General features: G+C 41.4%; 1 protein-coding gene across 14 annotated transcripts in view; it reads left to right on the top strand.

Annotated features, from left to right (window-relative positions):
* LOC135487041 (dystrobrevin beta-like) overlaps positions 1-19,831 on the top strand; it is a 59,846-nt gene that overhangs the window by 6,709 nt on the left and 33,306 nt on the right. For 4 of the 14 annotated variants that reach the window (XM_064770337.1, XM_064770344.1, XM_064770340.1 and 1 more), the window contains exons 1-2: positions 1,059-2,521; positions 19,563-19,673. In XM_064770337.1, the coding sequence (XP_064626407.1) occupies positions 1,927-2,521; positions 19,563-19,673 (706 nt within the window). In that variant the 5' untranslated portion in view covers positions 1,059-1,926. Of the gene's footprint in view, positions 1-1,047; positions 2,522-8,492; positions 8,596-9,912; positions 10,267-19,562; positions 19,674-19,831 lie in introns of those variants that run through there. The other 10 variants (XM_064770343.1, XM_064770339.1, XM_064770342.1 and 7 more) reach the window with 6 other exon arrangements.

Here is a 19,831-nt window from a genome sequence, read left to right as displayed (position 1 = left end):
AGGATAGCAAAATGAAGCTGTCCTTTTTAGGTTATCGTTCACGAGAGCTTATATGATACCGTGGTGTCTGTCGTCGTTATCTTTTGACAAAAGAGTGGCACGTTTCTTTACCACTTGACCTAGAAGGTTTATACTTGGTGTGTGGGTATATATGTATCCCTAGGTCAAATGACCTCAGAGAGTAAATTTCGGTCCGGTCTGATTCTCGACTTGGCCGACAGCGGGCCAGAAGTGGAAACCTAAAAAAAGTGCAATATCTCGTTTAGTAGTCACTTGTTTTTGATGATATTTTTATGGTAGATACTCCAAGCAACGATACATCACGTCATACAAACTTTTTTTGGACCTATATACTATACATGTAGATTATTCTGAACCAGGATGAATTCCTAACCACCAAATATTTTGACGGTGAGCACAATGGCCCCTGGCCATTTCATTTCATTCAGACATTACGTTTGAAATTACAGCTGGACTCATGTGTGGGTGTAGCTTGCCATATCGTTCTACCACTTAGCCATAGTGGTTGATTGATCTGGAATAAATATAAGTGTCCTTGCGTCTTCATCATTGGACATCAGGATACACAATTTGGGGGAAAACAATGTTTTTATAAGCTGATGATGTGATATTCAGGAAATCTTTGGAAATCTCAGCCACCTATTCTCCCAGTAAAAACATCATCGTTATTTTTAGACTTGCGCGGATATGAAGTGATTTCTTGTTGTGAAGTGGATTGGAAGCCGTTATTGGACATTAGGATAACATACACTGGCTTGGAATCATTGCATGGATATCAACGGGATGGCTGCAAATTAGTTGCAATTTTGCTGCAACGTTAACCAGCCATGATCACTCCATCAAAACTTCGGTAATCATCTATAAAGAATGTAGCGCTCCTTCAGAATTGTGTGACCAAAATTTCGCCACAACTGTACAGAAATCACTGAGTATATAGAAAGGCTAATTTGTCGGCAAGGATTTGCCAAAAAATATGAAAAAATGAATCTGTTTCCTAGAAGATGGAGATACTCAAATGTGCAGATTTCAAATTGGCAAAAATGCCCGGGGACGGGCTGATTACGGTTGTTAGATTAGAAGCAATTGCTTTGGCTTCACCTCTGATGTCGGCTCGGTCGTATGTTCACTTTGGTATGAATTTTCAAAGCATCTTGTTATGTGAAAAGACATTCGAAATGACATTGCGCGAACATTGGTGAAATCTCCACGAGATAGGAGCTAAAGGAAGCCTGATTGAAACATAACAGTGATGGTGCTTCAGGTAACACTTGGAGCTTCTGCCGGGATGAAAAAGCCAATTATTCATGATAATGTGATAAGCTTGGCAATTAACGACTAGACCTGCCAGCAAGTCATTCTTCCTCAACGATAGAAGAATCGTTCTCTGGTATTCAGGATATAACTTTTTTGATAGTTTTCTACGAGATGAGGCGATGTTTTCTGATTGGTTAAGACAATGGCAATGCCGTCGGTGTCTAGCTAGCTGCTGCCTGGTATTGGATAATACAGGATTGAGATGATTTCTAATGGAAGAACCCTGATACAATGGAAAAGGATGGATTATGGCTACAAAACATGATAGTTTGTTACCATTGAACATCAGAACCTTTCTCAACAATAAGGAATCTATTCCAGAAGGGATAGAGTTGAATTGACCCTGGGTATTGTATTGAAATGATATTTTTGGTTGCCTACCTAGTATTTGACGTTATTATGGTGTTTACTGAACTCAAATAGGAATAAGCAATATATTGACTTTTGGAAATCATGGCTTCAACTTTAGAACGATCGATTTTGTCACAGTGCAGAGGGATTTAGATGATTTATATGAAAAACAATGTTAGAACGTAGTGTAGTGTAGAAGAATTTGGAAAATTTTGAGAAAAGTAAGGAAATATATCCACAATGTTTAATGCTCACGCATTAGAAGCCCGTGATAATAACTCCCGTATTGCTTTTAGTCGGACTATGGGACTTGATGACAGTCGTAGTGTCTACGGACGGGGAAGCTTTGGGAATGTGGCCTCGAAAGAGGCGTCTGCCAAATGTTATGCTGCACGGAAAGTGGCAAAAGACAATAAACCCTCGCCATTGGCAACAACGAGTAAATACTCGCCAAAAGACGGCAAGAAAAAGAAAATTGGGCTGATGGGGAAAAGTGCGAGTGTAGATAGCGCGGAGAGTGCTGCGTCTTCCAAAGCAAAAAAGAAATTTGGGCATCAAGGTAAAAGCAAAAGTGTAGACACTGGGACTGCTTTGGCAGTCAATCTTTCGACATCTGCAGCTCCTGCTGTGACTGTCAGCCAACTTACAAAAGTCCGTAAGAAGTTAGCGCTGACTGGAAAAAGTGCAAGTGTGGATAGTAGTACTTTGGCATCACTTAGTAGTTCACATACGGATACTACTAGTAGTGGGTCGTCACGGAGTGGGATTATCGTACGGCCAAGACAGGAAAGGATACACTCGATTGGTGGATGTCTGGGGTGCTGGCCGAGAAAGGGTAGGAAGACATTTATTCAAGATGTTATCAGTGTTCCACTCATTGTTAGGTCAGTATATGTTTGTGGTAGATACTTTGTTGTTCAATGTTGTAAACGTCATAAATCGTTATGAAATTGATGTTTCACTGTCGTAATGATGCATCAACTGGTTGAAGAAGTTTCACTAAGCAAAGTCAGTTCTTTGTTTTCCAGAATGGACTCACACCCTTGAAATTGGCATTCACTTCATTTCACAGAGTTCTAATTGCTTCAGAGATTCATTTTCTAGCCAAAGTGGTGGTGCCTTTGATCAACCCTTATCAGTCTTGGGCACTGTAAAAGAGTTACTGCTCTGAATATGGAAAGACAACCCATCTGTTGGTGGTAACCGCCGAGACAACATCCAATCAATTTCCAATAGACGCTGACATACTTGGATCAATCGTAGTCCTCTGATCTATCAACCAATCTGAGGCTACCTTACCTACCCTACCAGGATATGCCAGTTAATCACACGGAGGTTTCAACGAAACTGCTCTGGGGGTCAAATAAGCCCTCTGAAAGGATGGGCAATTATTTAGATCGTCTCTCAGATTCATGGCCTCCTCACATAGATTGAGAGCAAATAATTGTGAAATCGTCCTCTTTGCATCTCTCTTGGCATCATGCACTTCACATCATAGCCCCTTTATCACCAATCTTAACTAGTAAATGCCTCTCAACCTTCTGTTAGCTGCTGGTAACTAAGGCTGATGTTGACTGATGTTATGTGTGCGATCGTGCTCTCTCCTTTTTCAAATGGCAAAAGGTCAAACATGCCCTAGTTGTAAAGGATAATTACTCGCCCTCCTATCGGAAAAATAGACATGTCTTCGAGGTAATCAGAGTGGGGGATGAAGAAAACTTAATGACGGTAATGTATTCAGATAACTGTCATTGACGTTGTGTGTATGGAGGAAATTAAAAAGAAGGTAGATCAGAATGTTCATGGCGTTCCTTTTTGGACGCTTCTCCCGTGTCAAGTTCAGCAATGATTGATAGTAAATGTGTTACAATTATTGATACCAAAGGGAGGTATTGGCTGTCTCACTAATCACTATAATGGTGGAGCTGCATGTAATATGGCGAAGACTAATACTGAGGCAGCAGTAGTGACTTCACTCAGGTTTATGTGAGCTTTTGAGTTCCAGCGACAGACATGCTGAGGTAAAATGATATTGTGCTCAGAGATTCGCCTCAGTCATGACTGCACAATCACCCTCAGCAATGCAAAGGATTAATAATCTCTCCCTGACTGGTGCCTGCCAAACCATCAGGACGCACCGGATCCTCTTTTGACTCTGCCGACACTGACAGGAAATGAGCCCTTTACTTCTGTCATGATCTTCTGGGATGAAGATCTGATGTGGTTTCCCTCTCACCCCTGGAGCAACGGAGACAAAAGAACATCACATTTAGGAGCAATCTTCTCCTCGCCTGTTTTTGCTGATGAGGCTGGCTGATATGATATTAATATCTTGCTTTGATTGACAAGCTAAGAATATGTAGATGTGCAAAGCCAAAGCCTGTCTGTACTACATCTTCAGTCCTGTGGCGGAGATGAATTGGCTTGTCCTTTTGAGGTCGTGGCCTCAAATATTTCCAGTTTTGCAGTGTTGGTCGAAATCACTTGCTGGAAAGTAGTGTGAAGAGCCAACACATGAGTGTGTTCACTGAACCTATAGATAAAGCATCTTCTGAACATGACATTCATCGATTGATTTTCATGTCAGAATGATATCACCAATATGCTTTACTTGATCTTCCCTTGTCTAATTTCAAACCTTGTCCCAGGTGACATCTGTGATGCTATTTTTGTTTCAGGGTCACACATATGATACCGTATCCTGAGAGAGAGACGCTTTGTCAAGGAAATATGTCTTCTGTATTTGTCTGAATGATAATGTTTCACCAACATAGCCATTGTTCTTGTCTGCTTTCAAACCTTTCTCAATGGGTGATATGAATAAAGGCTAGCAAATGCTTTTACTTCAATTTTGTACAGAAAGGCCAAGTGTAAATGTACATGGAGTTTTAGATAAAAGCATTTGCTAGTCTTTATTCATATCACCCAATGTCATGTTATTCATATTACATCTGTGATACGTGATACCTGATTTTCTATCAAGAGCTTCTTTACTGCTCTGACTGGCTTTGAAAGCCTGTATTTTCCGTTTTCTGCTGATGACAAACAAGGAGTGAAAGTTCGAGATATAATTTCATTCTCTGCATATCGTGCGCCATCAAAGATAATGTCTTTATGGCAGTTTGTTGACCTTTTACTGGACTCTCAGCTTTGGTTGGCCATGCTGTCAGGTATCATGACTTCCAAAGGTCATGTTACATAGAGAGCTATGAATGATCGTCAACTTGTGACTTTCATAACTTTTGCTGCACTTGAAGGAACATCAAAGGACATTGCTCGAAGAAAAAGGTATGATTTTGGAGCGGTCTCCCATTGTCTTTGAAATTGGTCGCTTGGACTTGCACTATGAGACATTATAAGGTTGATGAGAATTTCAGATCAGATATTCACATGATCAAGATGATATGATCATGTTCATGACCGAGGGTTCAAGATTGCCCTGATATGGCAGAAAGCCATTTTAGGGCAAGGTGTTTCTTTATCTATCATGTTGGCCATTAGTGTTTTAAAAGGCATAACATGTTTGATGGTTAAATTTGATTGGAACTATTGGGAAAAACCTTCCTATATAGTCCTGATAATCCCCAATCTAAAACGAGCTCAAATTTGATAAGTGACAAATCAGATCTATTCGCAATCGACCAATAGACATCTCTGTAAATGTCGTATTTTGCATAATTTTCCATCTTGTTGCACGACGTGCAAACTAGATTATCCGTCTTAAGCTATCGCACGATTCCCCATTCGCTCGTTAGCTTCAGACCTTAGGGCTGCAGCTTGTTACCGACCAACATCTTGACGCTAGGCAACATTCTGTGTTCGAGTATCGGTATTGATATTTTCATAAGACGTATGATATGAATAACACCTTTTCCTCTGCTGTGGTAACATGGAAACCCTGCCATTAGCCGATCTGTGGATGTCTGATATTCGCTCGTCTCACATCGTCATGAGTGGTAATTTAAAGGACATTATAAACAGCTCGGATTTCTCTCCATTCGAGTGCTATTAGAGCAAATTTGACGTATTTATAGCTATGAGAAGTAATCATAAACAGTTTCTAATGGTTAGTTCATCATGCCTATTTCAGCTCATAACCTTATGGCGACATTTCTGTTCCCAGTTTTGCAGCACATTCCAAAAGATTGAGACTTGTCAAAACTGTCAACACAACCATTCATTAGAAAAGCTCTCAATCAACACTTCATCATCATCATTTTCATCTATACCCAGTTATATTTTTGGCAGAATAAACTTTTTCTGTCGAGAAATGTCTAGTCCCTAAAGTGTTAACGTGGCACATAAATGCTGGAGGTATATGAAGTATATATATAATGCCAGTAATCCCATCTTGATTAGCTTGTCTAATCAGCCATGGTTCATTTTGATGTCCTCAGCATCATCGATTTGGCATCGTCAGTGGAAACACTGTGCTGCTGACACATCATGACTCAATAATGGTCAGTCCATTACAGTTGAAATTTCGCTCTTTTAGTTCATTTTCCCCCCCCCCCCCCCCCGGAACTGAGAAACATGAGAATCTTGTGATGGACTTCTCATCCCTGGCTGCAGAGTTGGCCAATATTGCAATGGGTGCTGACCATTACGGTCACAACATAACGATCACAAGAGAGAGATGCATTTGTCGTTTGGAAAGAGAACTCTAAAGAAGTCAGGTCCAATTGTATCATGTTTACACTGCATCAAACACTTGGTAGCGATTGTCTGACCGATGGGTTAAGAAATCAATACAACTTTACCGGTTCATTTCACCGAGCTTTGTAATCGAGACTTGTGGGGAAGTTCTTGCCACAGTTGATCATGTGGACATTTTGGTTGAGTGGGTGCTCCTCAGGGAGCGAATCCCAGTCAGGGGGACGCCAGGAGTAGTGATGTGCATCCAGGGAGAATTTGGTATCGGCAAGGCTATTTGGATATTGCTTGGAGCCAAGGCGATTCTCAATCTGAAGCCATTTAGCAAAACTGGCTATCTATTTCCTGATAGACTCTTCAGCCCTAAGGAATGCTGTAATGTACCAAGGGGCCGGGGTACGATTGGAAAGACATGTTTATAATCTGCTCAAGAAAGACCAGTTGGACTGAGAGGATGCTAGCAGTTGCGATTTATATCTGGGTAGGACACATGGTGTTGGGCTATGTGGATGTCAGTTGGAGCCAAGGGGATTCTGGAGCAATTTAGATCGAGCAAAACCTGGCTACATCTATTTCCTCATTCAGCCCTGGGGACTGAGATGAGGATCAGAAATATCTGAACTGCCTGCTCTGTTTGAATCGAAATGCTTGGTCACCCATCAGCTTGATCATTTCCTGTTTGTAATCTTTTTGGATTTGGGGTACTCTTGGATGTGGTTGCACTTTGCCTGACCAGCAGTAAAAGAATACAAGGTTTGCCAAGAATCTCTTGCCACAGTTGATTCCGAGTTCATCGTGGTCAAGTTGATACCTCAGGGACCGAAAGCCAGTTTGTGAGGTCATCATCAAAAGTTACCATGTATATCAATGGAGGACAAGTTAGTCTCAGCAAGGCAATTTGGATGTTAATCAGGGCCAAGGGGATTCTGATGCCATTTCGACCAAAGGCTGGCTACCCATTTCGAGATTGACGATGGGCCCCAGGGATTGCTGTGATGTGGCAGTTTGGCTGGAGTAATAGGGGACATTTTATGATAGGAATCATATGCAATATGCTCTCTCTTTTCTGGAATAGCTTGGTGGTGAGACATTAAGTGCTCTTTACTGTGATGTCTCTTGATCCCAGTTTTGGAATCTATGGTTCTGTTTTCAACACTTCGAAGTGCAGAGGGAATGCTGAAGAAGAGGAAGAAGAATTGTAACTTTGGGAAAGTCACTTTACTTCAAATGATATCTCGTCTGAATAAGACATAGATTGGAGATTAATTGGACCTATATGCTAGGAGAATATTAGGCTCGAGAAAAAAGGGGTTTTCAGTGTGATGGTTCGAGGTTCACCATAATGAACATACATTACGTGGCAGCCTGATGATGTTATCTGGACAACTAAATCTATTCCCACTCTGGGAATATTTTCCAATATTATTCTGATATGATATCCATAGATGAATCAGAGGAATACATTGCGTTCTTATCATCAGAAAGCCATTTGCTAATTGGAACTGTGGTCTCTATTCACCAATGCCGTGCTATGATATTTGGAGTTTTTCCTTTTAGATGCCAAAGATTAGTTTGTTTACTGCAGTCTTAGTCACCAGTATTCTCGGTGACCGGTGATCGATATCGATCCCAGCGATTACCAGTTTCACCCGCAAACAAGTGATCCTTTTGTCGCACAGATCAGCGATCTGCATGTCGCCGCAATTCTAAGCAGTGCTTGAGAATCTGACTGGATCTGCCTCTGCTTCATTCCAAGTCAATCAATTTGAAAAGACCATTTGATTTGATCCCCCAATGCACGTGTCCACTTCCTCACAATTTACTCTCCCTTATTTGGTTAAGTTCAGAGCTAACGAACCATCCAGTATGAGATTTGATTAGAACTTGTTGCGATACGGTTTATTTTGTTGAGAGTGCCGTCTGTGAGAATGTTATTGAACTATGATAACCCATTCCTATTATTTCCATCAGGCCCGACAGGATTTCACTTCCACTTGGTATCTTGAGATGGCAGCACTTACAACTCTCAGTTCAAGCCATCTGTTCGCTGAGTAGCTATTTATATCACTCAAAAGGTTTCGATCTTTGAAATAATCAATGGAACATAGCGTCCAAATATTGATAGGGAAATTCTAGAAATAGTACAGCGAAATTTAGTGTTGTATTTGGATATCTTTTGTTGTTTTTGGATTAAAAATCTGTGGAGTTCACATAATTGCCTCTTGAGTTGATTGTTGGGTTGATTTGTTTACATTGGTAAGTGATTGTTGATTGAGATGAGTGAATGATATTGACAATCTCTGGTTGATATTCTTTTTTGTCTAGTTTGTGATTTTGCTGGAAGAGAAAACAGAGTAAATTAAACTCACAGTTTTGGTCCTTCCTTCAAGCTTTCAGTCAATGTACTCCAAAATTTCTTATAAATTACTTCAAAATTCTTTCAAGAACATTTAGATGTAATCAATTACTTGAAACATTCTACACCTAAGGTTCTCTCTGCATGGAATGTGCTTAAGGGTTAACATTACATTCGATATAATACATTGTTATACTTCCAATATGCCAATATAATACATCAGCTGCTAACAGCTATGAACTTCAAACATACAAAATTGGCAAACCAGGCAAAAATCAATAGAGTTTCATTTTGATTAGAAATGAAACAGAGACATTTTTTGTTCACAAATGTTACTAATTTGATGCTATGCTGGAGGAATCATAAATAATTCAGTTAAGAATATTGAATTCTTGGGAATTCCTTTTGGTGTGCTCCGTCAAATTCTCTAGAGTTAAAGTAAATAGTGTGTTATAAAGCGTCGGTTCCAAGTGTCCTCATCACAGGTGCTTTCACAAAAAGTTCTCTTTGCAGAGCTGGGTCTTCAGCCCTGTCTTGAAACTGGCCACAGAACCACTCTCATGCAGTACTGAAGAGTCAAGCAGGTTCCACAGTTGCCAGCCTGGACTACTCAAGGCTTACCCCCAAATGTGACCAAGTTATTGTGGAAGTGATGCTATAGGGTATCAGCATCCCTGTAGGTGACTCTTTCCCTCATCATATATAGATTATTGACACAAATGTATGAATTGATTATGAATTATGCCCTGAATGACATTATATCAGTTAAATGAATATTTTATTACGACCCAGGGTCACACAGATCTAGATCACAACTTTTGATGACATTGTTTGCATGAGTCTTAAATAATGTGTTGCTATGTCAATTCTAGTGTTATCCTTCCTTGGAAATAGATTCTATGCATATCCAGGGGATCCATAAACATTCAATTAGGATTTCATCAACCTCGCAGATGCAGATTGCATAACTTTCAATTCAAACTGTAAATTATTTGTAAAACTCGAGTGAAATTCATGCATTAATTTGTCATGTCACTCAGATTCGATTACCTCCGTTGCCATGGTGACAGTCAATTATTCATGGTCGCTACAATTCCCTTAGCTCCGGGTAGAAGCTAGCGACGACGTAGCGTAATGTGTAGCATATCTGTCGGAGTATTGATCGGGCCACCCCCAGTAGCTGGAATGGAATAATCGCAAGGTTCCATACATTAATGCTTGTAACCACATCTGTATTCCATCCTTAACCAGATGGACATCGCTTCTTTACAAAAATACCTCCCGAAATTAATCGTGGGCTTTGGTAGCTTAGCTAAATAATCAGTGTAGGATAGCGGCTGCACTTAGCTTGATCAGTATGATTCAGACTACTGAGGCTGGCTCTTGGAATCTGGACGTTAACGACTCTGAAATATGACGTTCTGTTTTGTCGGTTTCTCGTGATTTCCATGTGATATTCTCATTCTGAACAGTTGGATTCGGAGTCAAGATGACTGAGTGCATGACTTATAACAACCAGCAGAACTTCGCCTCGGTGATACAGAGTATCAACCGGGAGCTGCAGGAAAAAGGTATGTGATAAATCCGAGGGATTAGATGTTTCTTCATCTGTGTTCTCTAGATTCATGTGTACTGCATGCACTGTATCGGTGCATTGCATGCTGTGGTCTCCATCATATTGAGCATACAATAACACATTGAAGGGACAGTTTAAGTCATTAGTATTCATATTTCTTATTCAAAATGCCAAATTGAGAACCTACAAAGACATTCTTTCTCTTTATGAACTATGTTTGTATTAGGGATTACCTGTATCTCAGATGGACCTGCTGTGGCTTCATGGTATCATAATGGATCCCTCGGTAGTTTCCGCTCGCCACTGACCCAACCCCTCCCCCATCTGTGAGAAAAGGTGTGATTAGTTCCTTATGATTCCCAAAGGGAAGGGCCCAAATCAAAGTGCCAATGGACGTGAAGTTTTGTGTTGTGGCCTTTAGACTATTTCTGTTGGCTTCCTCTCTCCGTGAAGCTCATCTTCAGCAATCCCACGAAGCGGATCTGTTAATTGTCAGTTGTTATGTTCTGTTTGCATAGATTGCAATCGATCTCCATCGATAGTTCATTCCAGTAATTCACCATTTACCTATCAGAAGTGTTGAAACCATCTCCGACAACCCGCATCTATATCAAGTCATGAGTTATGCGAAGAAGCATTTTGCCTCTGGTCTATGTAACCAATATTTCTTCCCTGTTTGCTCTTGTGAGTGTGTGTTGCTTACCACTATTGGTGTATCAAAAGGCCTGCTATGGCAGGATGTGGAAACCAAGCTCATTACCATTAGACCAAGCTCCCCGGCAAAGCTTGAGAAAAACCAATGTCACTCTCATCTGTCAATCTTATTGAAAATGGTTTGTAGTTGTGTTCTGTTTTCTCAAAAGATGAAGATTGACAAATATCAACGATCTCAGACAAATCGGTTCATATCTTGCTGCAATATTGGTAGATTTGTCTTTATACCAATGCTATTTAAGATGAGAGATGTCGATAATGTTGGGGAGAAATAAGCAAAAAGGCTTGTTACAACGAGGTAGACACGAGCTGCTATATCGGCCCCGCCAATCAGTTTATCACACCGGCCATACAAACTCGGATGGTTCAATAGACAGGGGTTAGGTGAACCACTGGATGAAATATTGACAGGATGAATAATGAAACTATGGCTTCTAAATGAAGCCAGAACAAATGATCTGCCTGGAAGGCCACGTCTGAAAGCCTCTGGAGTCTAGACCCCTGACTTTGATGCCTAATGAGATACCTGTATTTTGATTGGAATATGGATTGTGATTGCATTTCATATGGGTTGACCATCTCAAAGTATCAGGCCCATGAAATAAGATTTCATGGTTCTTACTTGTCACTCTCATGAAATGGGTGAGGGTTTTCTTTCAACTTTCATCATTGGTAAAGGAGAATTTTCCTCGGGTGAGACAAATTTGCAAAAAAGGCTCAAGAATTGTTGATGCGTTATCTTGTGCTTCTAAAGTTCTTCTTGAGGTGGTTCATGAAGATAGAAAGCATTGTGCTTCCGTTTCCTACTGACGGAGTAATGTGACCTTTCTGATGCAGAAACACTGCGCGGTGTCCTTGTGTGTTGACGATTATAAACACAAGAGACCACAGACGTCATATTTAGCCTTTCTTTGATCCGACACCGTGTGCGGAAATGGGATGTGTGACTAATGAGTTAGTCAATAATATCACCGAGTTACATGTTACCTCTGAGTGAAAGGGCACAGATTGTATTACAGGCATTGGTAGTTGTAGGAAGTTAGAATTTTTAGAATTTGAAACGATTGAACTTCTTGCATTACATTGAGGTACACACCGGATGCAGTGGAATCGGCCTCGTCCCTTTCTCCAATGAGGAAGTGTGAATACAATCACCAAATCGGGTTGCCTTTGGGGGTCCAGCATTGAGATTGATCTGAAATGTCTTGTGCTTCAGTTGAGCTATATCAATGTTATGTTATCTACCAACACGTTTCATTCATGTAAGAGGTTTAAAATGATAGGCAAACACCATTCAATACTCCTAATGTCTATGAAATCTTGTTGAGTTCACTTTGAGTACTTTAAACAAAACACGTTTGTAAAGTACATTTTCTATAGGAAAACAGCGTTAATCTCCATTGTAAGACAACACCCTGACCAAACATATCTTATGCTGTTCCAACTTCTACAGTCCTTAGTCTCGTTGATGTCATGAAAAAGAATTGAATTAGCGTTAAGTAACATTCGTCTGTCATTTGATAAAGAGTAATCCCAGAAGACGTGCGGTAACACGATCCCTATTCATCTCACAGTATCAGACCTAATCGGCTTTCCCGGCAGATTACCGCACCTCCCCGCCTGCAGAAAAGTTGGCTTGTTGACAGTCCTGGATCATGAGGCATGCAAATACGCATATTTACAAACATTGTCCGAGTCTAACGCAGATTAGACCCACCAATGCAAGAAGTTCCTATCATCCCCCATTAAGCTTGGTGAGGATTCTGCCTGCGATTCGATACACCCGTGACAAGTCTAAGCAATTTAGTGGAGTTTGTATGATTAATCTTTACAGATCCACCACCCGCACCTGCTACCAGTTAACTCTACCAAGTTACCAACTGTATGATTTGCTATTCGAGGAGCCTGATATAAATTTTGGGATATTGTCGTATTAAAACGCTACTGAAGAGATTAACCCTTTTTGTCAAAACTCCCAATCAAGACAGTTCAGATCAAGCCTTGAGGTTGGCATTTCACAAAGTTATGTCTTTTCCATGGAGCCTGATGTCCTCGCCAAATCTCGTGAATTGAATATGATCCGGAGTCAGCCATGCGAGACGCGACTGATTGGTTTCATAAGTATGTTACGTCTTCTGACATACTCCGCTACATCCTACATGTGATTTCATCAAAAACTGGTCGCCGTTCAAATTGGGTGCAACGCAATCAATGCAAACAAGTCAATTGCAGTCGGTTTACGACCAGAAGAATATTGAAATTCCATATTTGGTAATTCATGGTAATTCACACTTGACTACAGACCATGTCAATTTTGAGGACAGATTAATTGCTTTAACCCTTTGTTGATGCAATTCTTCTGTGTGGTTGTTAAACTTATTTGTTACTAAGTATACTTCCTAGTGTTTAGATTGGGATCAAGTGTATAAGTCTCTCTGAAGGTGGATGCTGGCCTTATACTTGCAACATTGCTAGTGGTTATGTATATATCAGTTTATTCAGAAACAAAACTATCTCCTTTGTGACCGATTGCTGTGACCTGCAATCCAATTCGAACCCAGCGATTACCAGTTTTACCCGCTAATGAGCGATCTTACAGCTGCAAGTCACATCAACAAATCATCTTATTTTGCTTTAGAAACCTTTGGCCACATACTTGCACCAATAGGTCATCACATTGTGGATGTCGGTCACATGCAAAACCTGTACAAACAAAAGAAACGCTCTCGTTATGAAGTCAAACATGATGCAACCATCATTGCTTTGTAATCTTGGCTCGGGAACAGAAGCCAAGTCCCCTCCGTGCCAATCTCTTGCAGTTGTATGGTGACACTCAATCTCTCTGGTCACCATGTACACACTCTCATGAACAGCCACATCCGTCTCAAAATCAATAAACCACCAACTCTCCTTCAGTGATACTCTATCCGTACACCAGTTACAATATTGCTTGGCATGCTTGATCAGCAATTCTCACCATTGCTTCCAAAGATTGATGTCGACACCAGTGGCCATTGGAGTTTGGCATACTGTGTCCAGTTAGTTGCAGGCGCAGATGACTTGAGTGTCAAACCTGGCCAGTTCCTGCCTGATATCAGTAAAATCTTTAAAAAGGACCAAATGTTTGAATTTGACCATGGAATTCTGAAAAGTGTGGGCTCTGTGTCCCCTTCTTCCCCGAGTCTTGGATCCACTCCTGAGTTGCGCGGTGTGCCTCATAATGACCATCATTTTGCGTGGAAGTAAGAGCTGATTCCATGAAAGTCTTTAGTATCCTGCCACAAGTCAAAGTCAACCATCCTAGTGCTGGTGCATATTAGCCTCTTGGTGTGGTACATGCACTTGGTCTCCTGGACAATATCAATATCATTCAATATACACACACTCTCATGTACAGCTACATCTGTCCAAAATCAATATGGCCTCAGATTGGTTCAGTGGTACTCTGTTTCATTTACAGTGGCTTGACTTGCTGCTTCAGAACCATAAACAGTGGACATCTCTCTATTGAGGACACCCTCTTTATTAAAGACTTGAGTTTGGGTCTAGAATTTGACCCCTCTCTATCAAGGACAAACCAGTTTTCAGTCCTACGGCTGTCCTTAAGAGAGTCTACTGTAGTAACTTTTCATTCCCTGAAAGAGGCCAGAAACATTACTCAGAGAAAGTGATGGAAATGCCTGATGAGTCTCAAACCAATCTTTCTGAGGCAAGTATGGTGAATCCAAGCATTCTGAAATAACAATCCTTTACCTCCAACCTGAATGAAGAGCAAGCTAATGAAAGGTATTATTCATCCAGCAAGCCATGACCGAAATAGCCAATGACTCAAACCACCAATTGGTCAGGGAGTATGTGATAGGTTGAGGAGATTGGATGGGGAACCGCTTTGAAGCAACTGCTTCAGAAGGTTGTCCGGATACAATATCCCACAAAGGAGTCATCGTTTAACTTGTTCTGACAGGTATGGAAGGTTCATATGAAGGACGAGTGACAGAAATACGCAGCAACAGAATTGTCAGAATAGATAATCGGGTCTTTTGCTCTTGATGGTCTCTGTTGGAGAGTTGACCAGGGCAGAAGCCAACAACATTAAAGGAGAGATTATCCTGAGGTTTGGGTCTTCTCCCTCGGGCCCTCCCCTGGAAGAACAGGTGCGGGTGTGTAGCTCCAAAGGGAGCAACCTAGCTTCATCTTCTACGATGAAGAGAGTTTGCTCCATCTTCATCTCTAAACCTGTACGCTTGCTCAGGTCATTTCATATTTCTGTCACTCCTCTGCTCTATGAATGATATCTTCCCTAGCCCACCTATGGTACGTGTAATCTCGCCTCCTACTCTTTCAAAATCAATAGGATTGTCCACAATTGGCGCTTCGTGTTGGTTGAGATGGCTTAGACACGTAAGACACTTGTTGTGTAGCCATAAAGGTACTGCCTTGGCGATAATCACAGCTTCCATAGAAGAGACTAGTTATCGGCCATGAAGGTACTATGTGTGTCAGTCATGCCAGTTTGTAATCTCAGTTTCTATAGAGCTTGGCTCATGGCCACATCATTTGATGGGAAGGCAGTTTGACTACTGATGGGAATGAAGGTGACTGGCAAAGTAAACCCATCATCAGCAGCCTCAATTTTCATCAAATTCTGGCTGGTTTTCAAGCCGCCATAGTCCAGCATAGTCTCTAAAAATCCTTCTGTATGTCCTAGCAAAAGGTTGCAGACTTAGTCCATCCATCAAAGTTACCAACTCTTGTGCAGCTTGTGTTCAGCATGTGTGAGTTGCCTTTAGATAATGGAACATCTGTGGCCAGATATCCACTGGTCAGTGGAAGGTCGAAATTTGTTTGCTTTGCTTGATTGAGAGACTCGTCACTTCTGTTATCATCCTGTGTTGGTATGGTCAAAGCATGGCATACCGCTTTGCCTGTGGTCTCAGCTCAATTTGTTTTGATCCTTGGTTCAGTCTCATCCTGCTCTAAACCATTTGGATTTGACTTTGCTCCATAGAAGGCCTACTTGGTACAGAATACCGAGTCTTTTAGTGTGGCCTCTCATTCCACATCATCAAGCACTGTCATCAAGTGCGATGAGGAATACTAATATGACTTGAAGTAGACCATTGAGAAAGGGGATGGTTATAACAACATCAAATGGTTAAACTAGATACAATCTGACATTCATCCAGTACAAATTCCTCTCCTCAAGGATACATATCCCGGCAATATTCTGACCAACTATTTCAATTGACTTCATCGGTTCCATGTGTGTTTCCTTTCCAAACAATCGACCTGCTTGTCTTGTAATGCCTGCATGCTGTGTTTCTGATGGAAGCTGCCATTATCCGTGCTGGAGAGGTTTCTGTGGGTATGTCACCAGTTGGTTTTGCCATTAGCATCCAGCAGTGAGAGTGAACTATTTCATGAAAGTCACTTGCATGGTGTCATACTGATATTCAGACAATCTGTCATCATAGACATACCACAAACTTCAGTTTGATGGTGGGATGTCATTTCCATGGGTTTTCCAATCACTGCCTGGGTGAGAGACTGAGGGACTGATGAATATTTCACCTGCTAGTGACAACCAGAGACTTTGATTGTATCTTGTCTGAAGGTCCTTGAACAGATTTTACCTAAAATGCTGTCCTGAATGAATCAGAAATGAGAGAGGTATCCATATTGATCTCAGTTTACACCTCCTTCAAAGGACGAGGCAGTGAAGTGGTGTGTGATGTGTCCCTAAGTCCAACACCTTACCACGAGATCATGTCGCTCCCCTGAAGTGATCAACTTTGGATTCCTACTCAGCAGACATAGCCGTTAAAACAAGGTTCCAGGGTTGTTTCGTTTGCCCAGCTTCACCTGCGATTCCACCTGAGATCTCACAGGTGATGAGAGAATCGATCAGGTGCGATATGATCAGCGGCAACAGCAATGAACCTGTTGTTCACCCAGAGTGGCGCCTCCTGTGGGTTGACTCGGGTGTCAAAACATCTGGTGCGATATGATCACCTTTAGCCAGCGAGCAGCAACTCTGTTATGAGTCTTGTTCTAATATGCGGCAAAACAGATGTGCTAGTCTAATGGAGCCGCCTTGCCCCAAGACTGCAGGCCTTTATCGGTTTGCGGCTATCAGCTTGCTATACTTCCAGGGGAACTCACCAATATATCTTTGGATAATCTGGCTCATGTCGGCTCCAGTGATAAAGAAAGGTTGTTGTACGGTTGGTGAAGATGATGAGTGGTGATAATGTCCTTGTGGTTTCTTGTTTTCATGATTGTGCCTGGCTGCAACACCATCTGCCTGCTGGAGCACAACTGGGTTATGAGTCTTGCTTGCAATATGCAGCAAAACAGAGTTGTTAAACTGAAGGAAGCACGTTACCATAGCTATCTCTGGTGTTTCTCTATTTGCACTATCAGCTCTTGGCCCTGCACTCTGGTATATTTTGGGTAGTCTATCCCAAGGGCTGATACATCTTCTTCTTTGTTCTTGCTGTCTCTGCGGTTTTAAGCATGGTAGCGTGATCTCCAACTATTTCTATTTCATTGTTGTCACTTTAAAAGTTACCCCTCCAACTTCTATGGTCCATATTTACCACTTCAGCATTGCTCTTCAAGTGATAGCCAATGGTGCATCTCTCAGTCTATCGATCGTCAGCTCATTGATTCCATCGCAGATTCTACCAGTCTATAGCTTGATTATGAACCATATACATGTGTGTGTACATACTCATGTCATCAATCGTGTGTGTAGCTGTGGTGTGCGTGGAGTTGTGAAGTTAGTGTATTGGAGACTGGCCCATTGATTTAGTTTTGGGAATGTTCTTGATGAATGAGATGCACTGCTGATGACAGAATTGATTGGTAGCTATTCCTGATGAGTCCTGGTTAGTGGATTTGATTAAACACTTTGAGTTTGGTGACCTCTATGTGAGCCAAAACTACTCAAGTGAAATCTAACTACAGCGGAATCCTGGTAACACGACCACTCATGGGACCATGGGACCAAAATTTTGAAAAATGTTCGAAGTCAAAAAAGTTTTGGGACTGATGATGTTGGTTCATTTTGAGCAGAAAAAAAAACCAGTGAAAAAAAATTTGGACTTAGAAATTTGTGGAGTGTGGAGTGGATGTCTTCAACGTCCTATTGAACCAATATGAAAAACTGGAAATGACAAATCAGAAACAAGCAATTAGGGAAGTCTGCCAAAGTTATATCCCAGAGGTAAAATATTTATCTTGCTCCGTGATGTTTGTCAAATATAACATCAAAAGAGGAACATCAGAGTCAGACATGCGGCGCTAGGGCTCCGCCGAGGATTCTAATTGGCAGCCATTGCCTTCTGCGGGGAGGCGCCTGGCAATTAGATCAAAGGAAAGCAAGTGATGGATCTCAACCATCAGGAAACCAGCACTTTATTTGACTGGTTTTAGTGTGTATCCCAAGGCCATTTAAGAGGCACTTCAGCAGCGATTACACAACTTGGAAGGTGGTGAGGCAGTTCTCGAAGACTGATCAGCAGCTAATATGGACATACTTGATAACCAGTAATATACAGTAGCTTTTCTCCACTCCTGTGGTGAGAGGGTTAATCCAGCACCAACATGTTCTTGGTAGCTTTTCAAAAACCAGCTTTGGGATTTCAAGACGACATCTCCAAGCCTCCAAACATCAGTCCTAGTCACCAACCATGATATGCTTGTTCAAGAAACGTGAAGCCATGGATTCTTTTCGTAGTAACTGGTTTTTTGGCCTAAAAGCTGCTTGACCAGAGAGAGGATTCCGTCGATGAATATTGACATTGCCTCGCACTTGATTGGGGGGAATGATACAAGATTGAATACCTCACCAGATTTGGTTGGAACACGTTCGAGTTTTATTCCAGATAAATCATGTCAGTTGTGAGATTATTACGAAAATCCAATGTCATAAACCGGGCTGTTGTGTTCAGTGTTTTGCTGGAATGGAGTATCCCTTGAGATGAGCAAAAAAGTGTAATTTTGATTTCTTTGAAAAGGTGCACTGCCTTTCAAACTTTGTTCTTGTTGAAGATGATAAATAACCAGAAAGAAGCGTATATGTACTTCCTTTGTTTTGTGAAGTAGTGAGATAGCTCCCCTCAAAGGCAGTGTATAGGATGATGCTATCTGATACCATGAATGGGTTGTGGGTGGGCGTGGGATCGTGAGAAGGTTGCGAGCTGGCTTCATCGGATAACAGGAGAGAATATACACTTGTCTTGAAACAGTGATGTATTCCCTGGAGATGCTGCAGGCCTCTGTTTCTAGTGGCGGGGTTTGCTTTGATTTCACCTGCGATTCTACTTCGAATTGAATGTGTGTTGATGAAACAAACGTATTTGTTCGGAAAATCATCATTTAAATTGCGGTTTCTTGTGATCATGATCGCATTTGAACAAAACTCCCTTGTTTGCAGTTGTCATCTCTGGTGCCAGCAACAAGAGTCGGTGATCGTAGCAACCTTCGTCAGTATACTTGCTGCGATAGATAGCATGTAATGTCCATAAACTCACTTTACTCTTTATTCAGTGTGCTTTCTTTGGTATGTTTCAGGTCATCTGAGTACGATGGAGGATCCAAATCGTGGTGTGGATGACAATCATGGGAGCGGCAGTAACCCTGCTCGGCCCATGGCAGAACATAAACAGATGATGACCGAAATGAGTAAGTTCACCTTTACTTTCTTGTTGCCTTAAATTGGTTAGGACAATCTTAACCTTACTACCACACTAATGACATTGATGTCCACCACTGGCGGCTACAGCTGTGGTAGAGTTTATCATCTGATTCACGCTTCAAACCCGGAAACCTTTCAGTAGAAC

This window comes from Lineus longissimus, chromosome 4, assembly GCF_910592395.1.
Source record: "Lineus longissimus chromosome 4, tnLinLong1.2, whole genome shotgun sequence".
Lineage (NCBI taxonomy): Eukaryota > Metazoa > Nemertea > Pilidiophora > Heteronemertea > Lineidae > Lineus > Lineus longissimus.
This window is presented reverse-complemented; position numbering and strand designations above follow the sequence as displayed.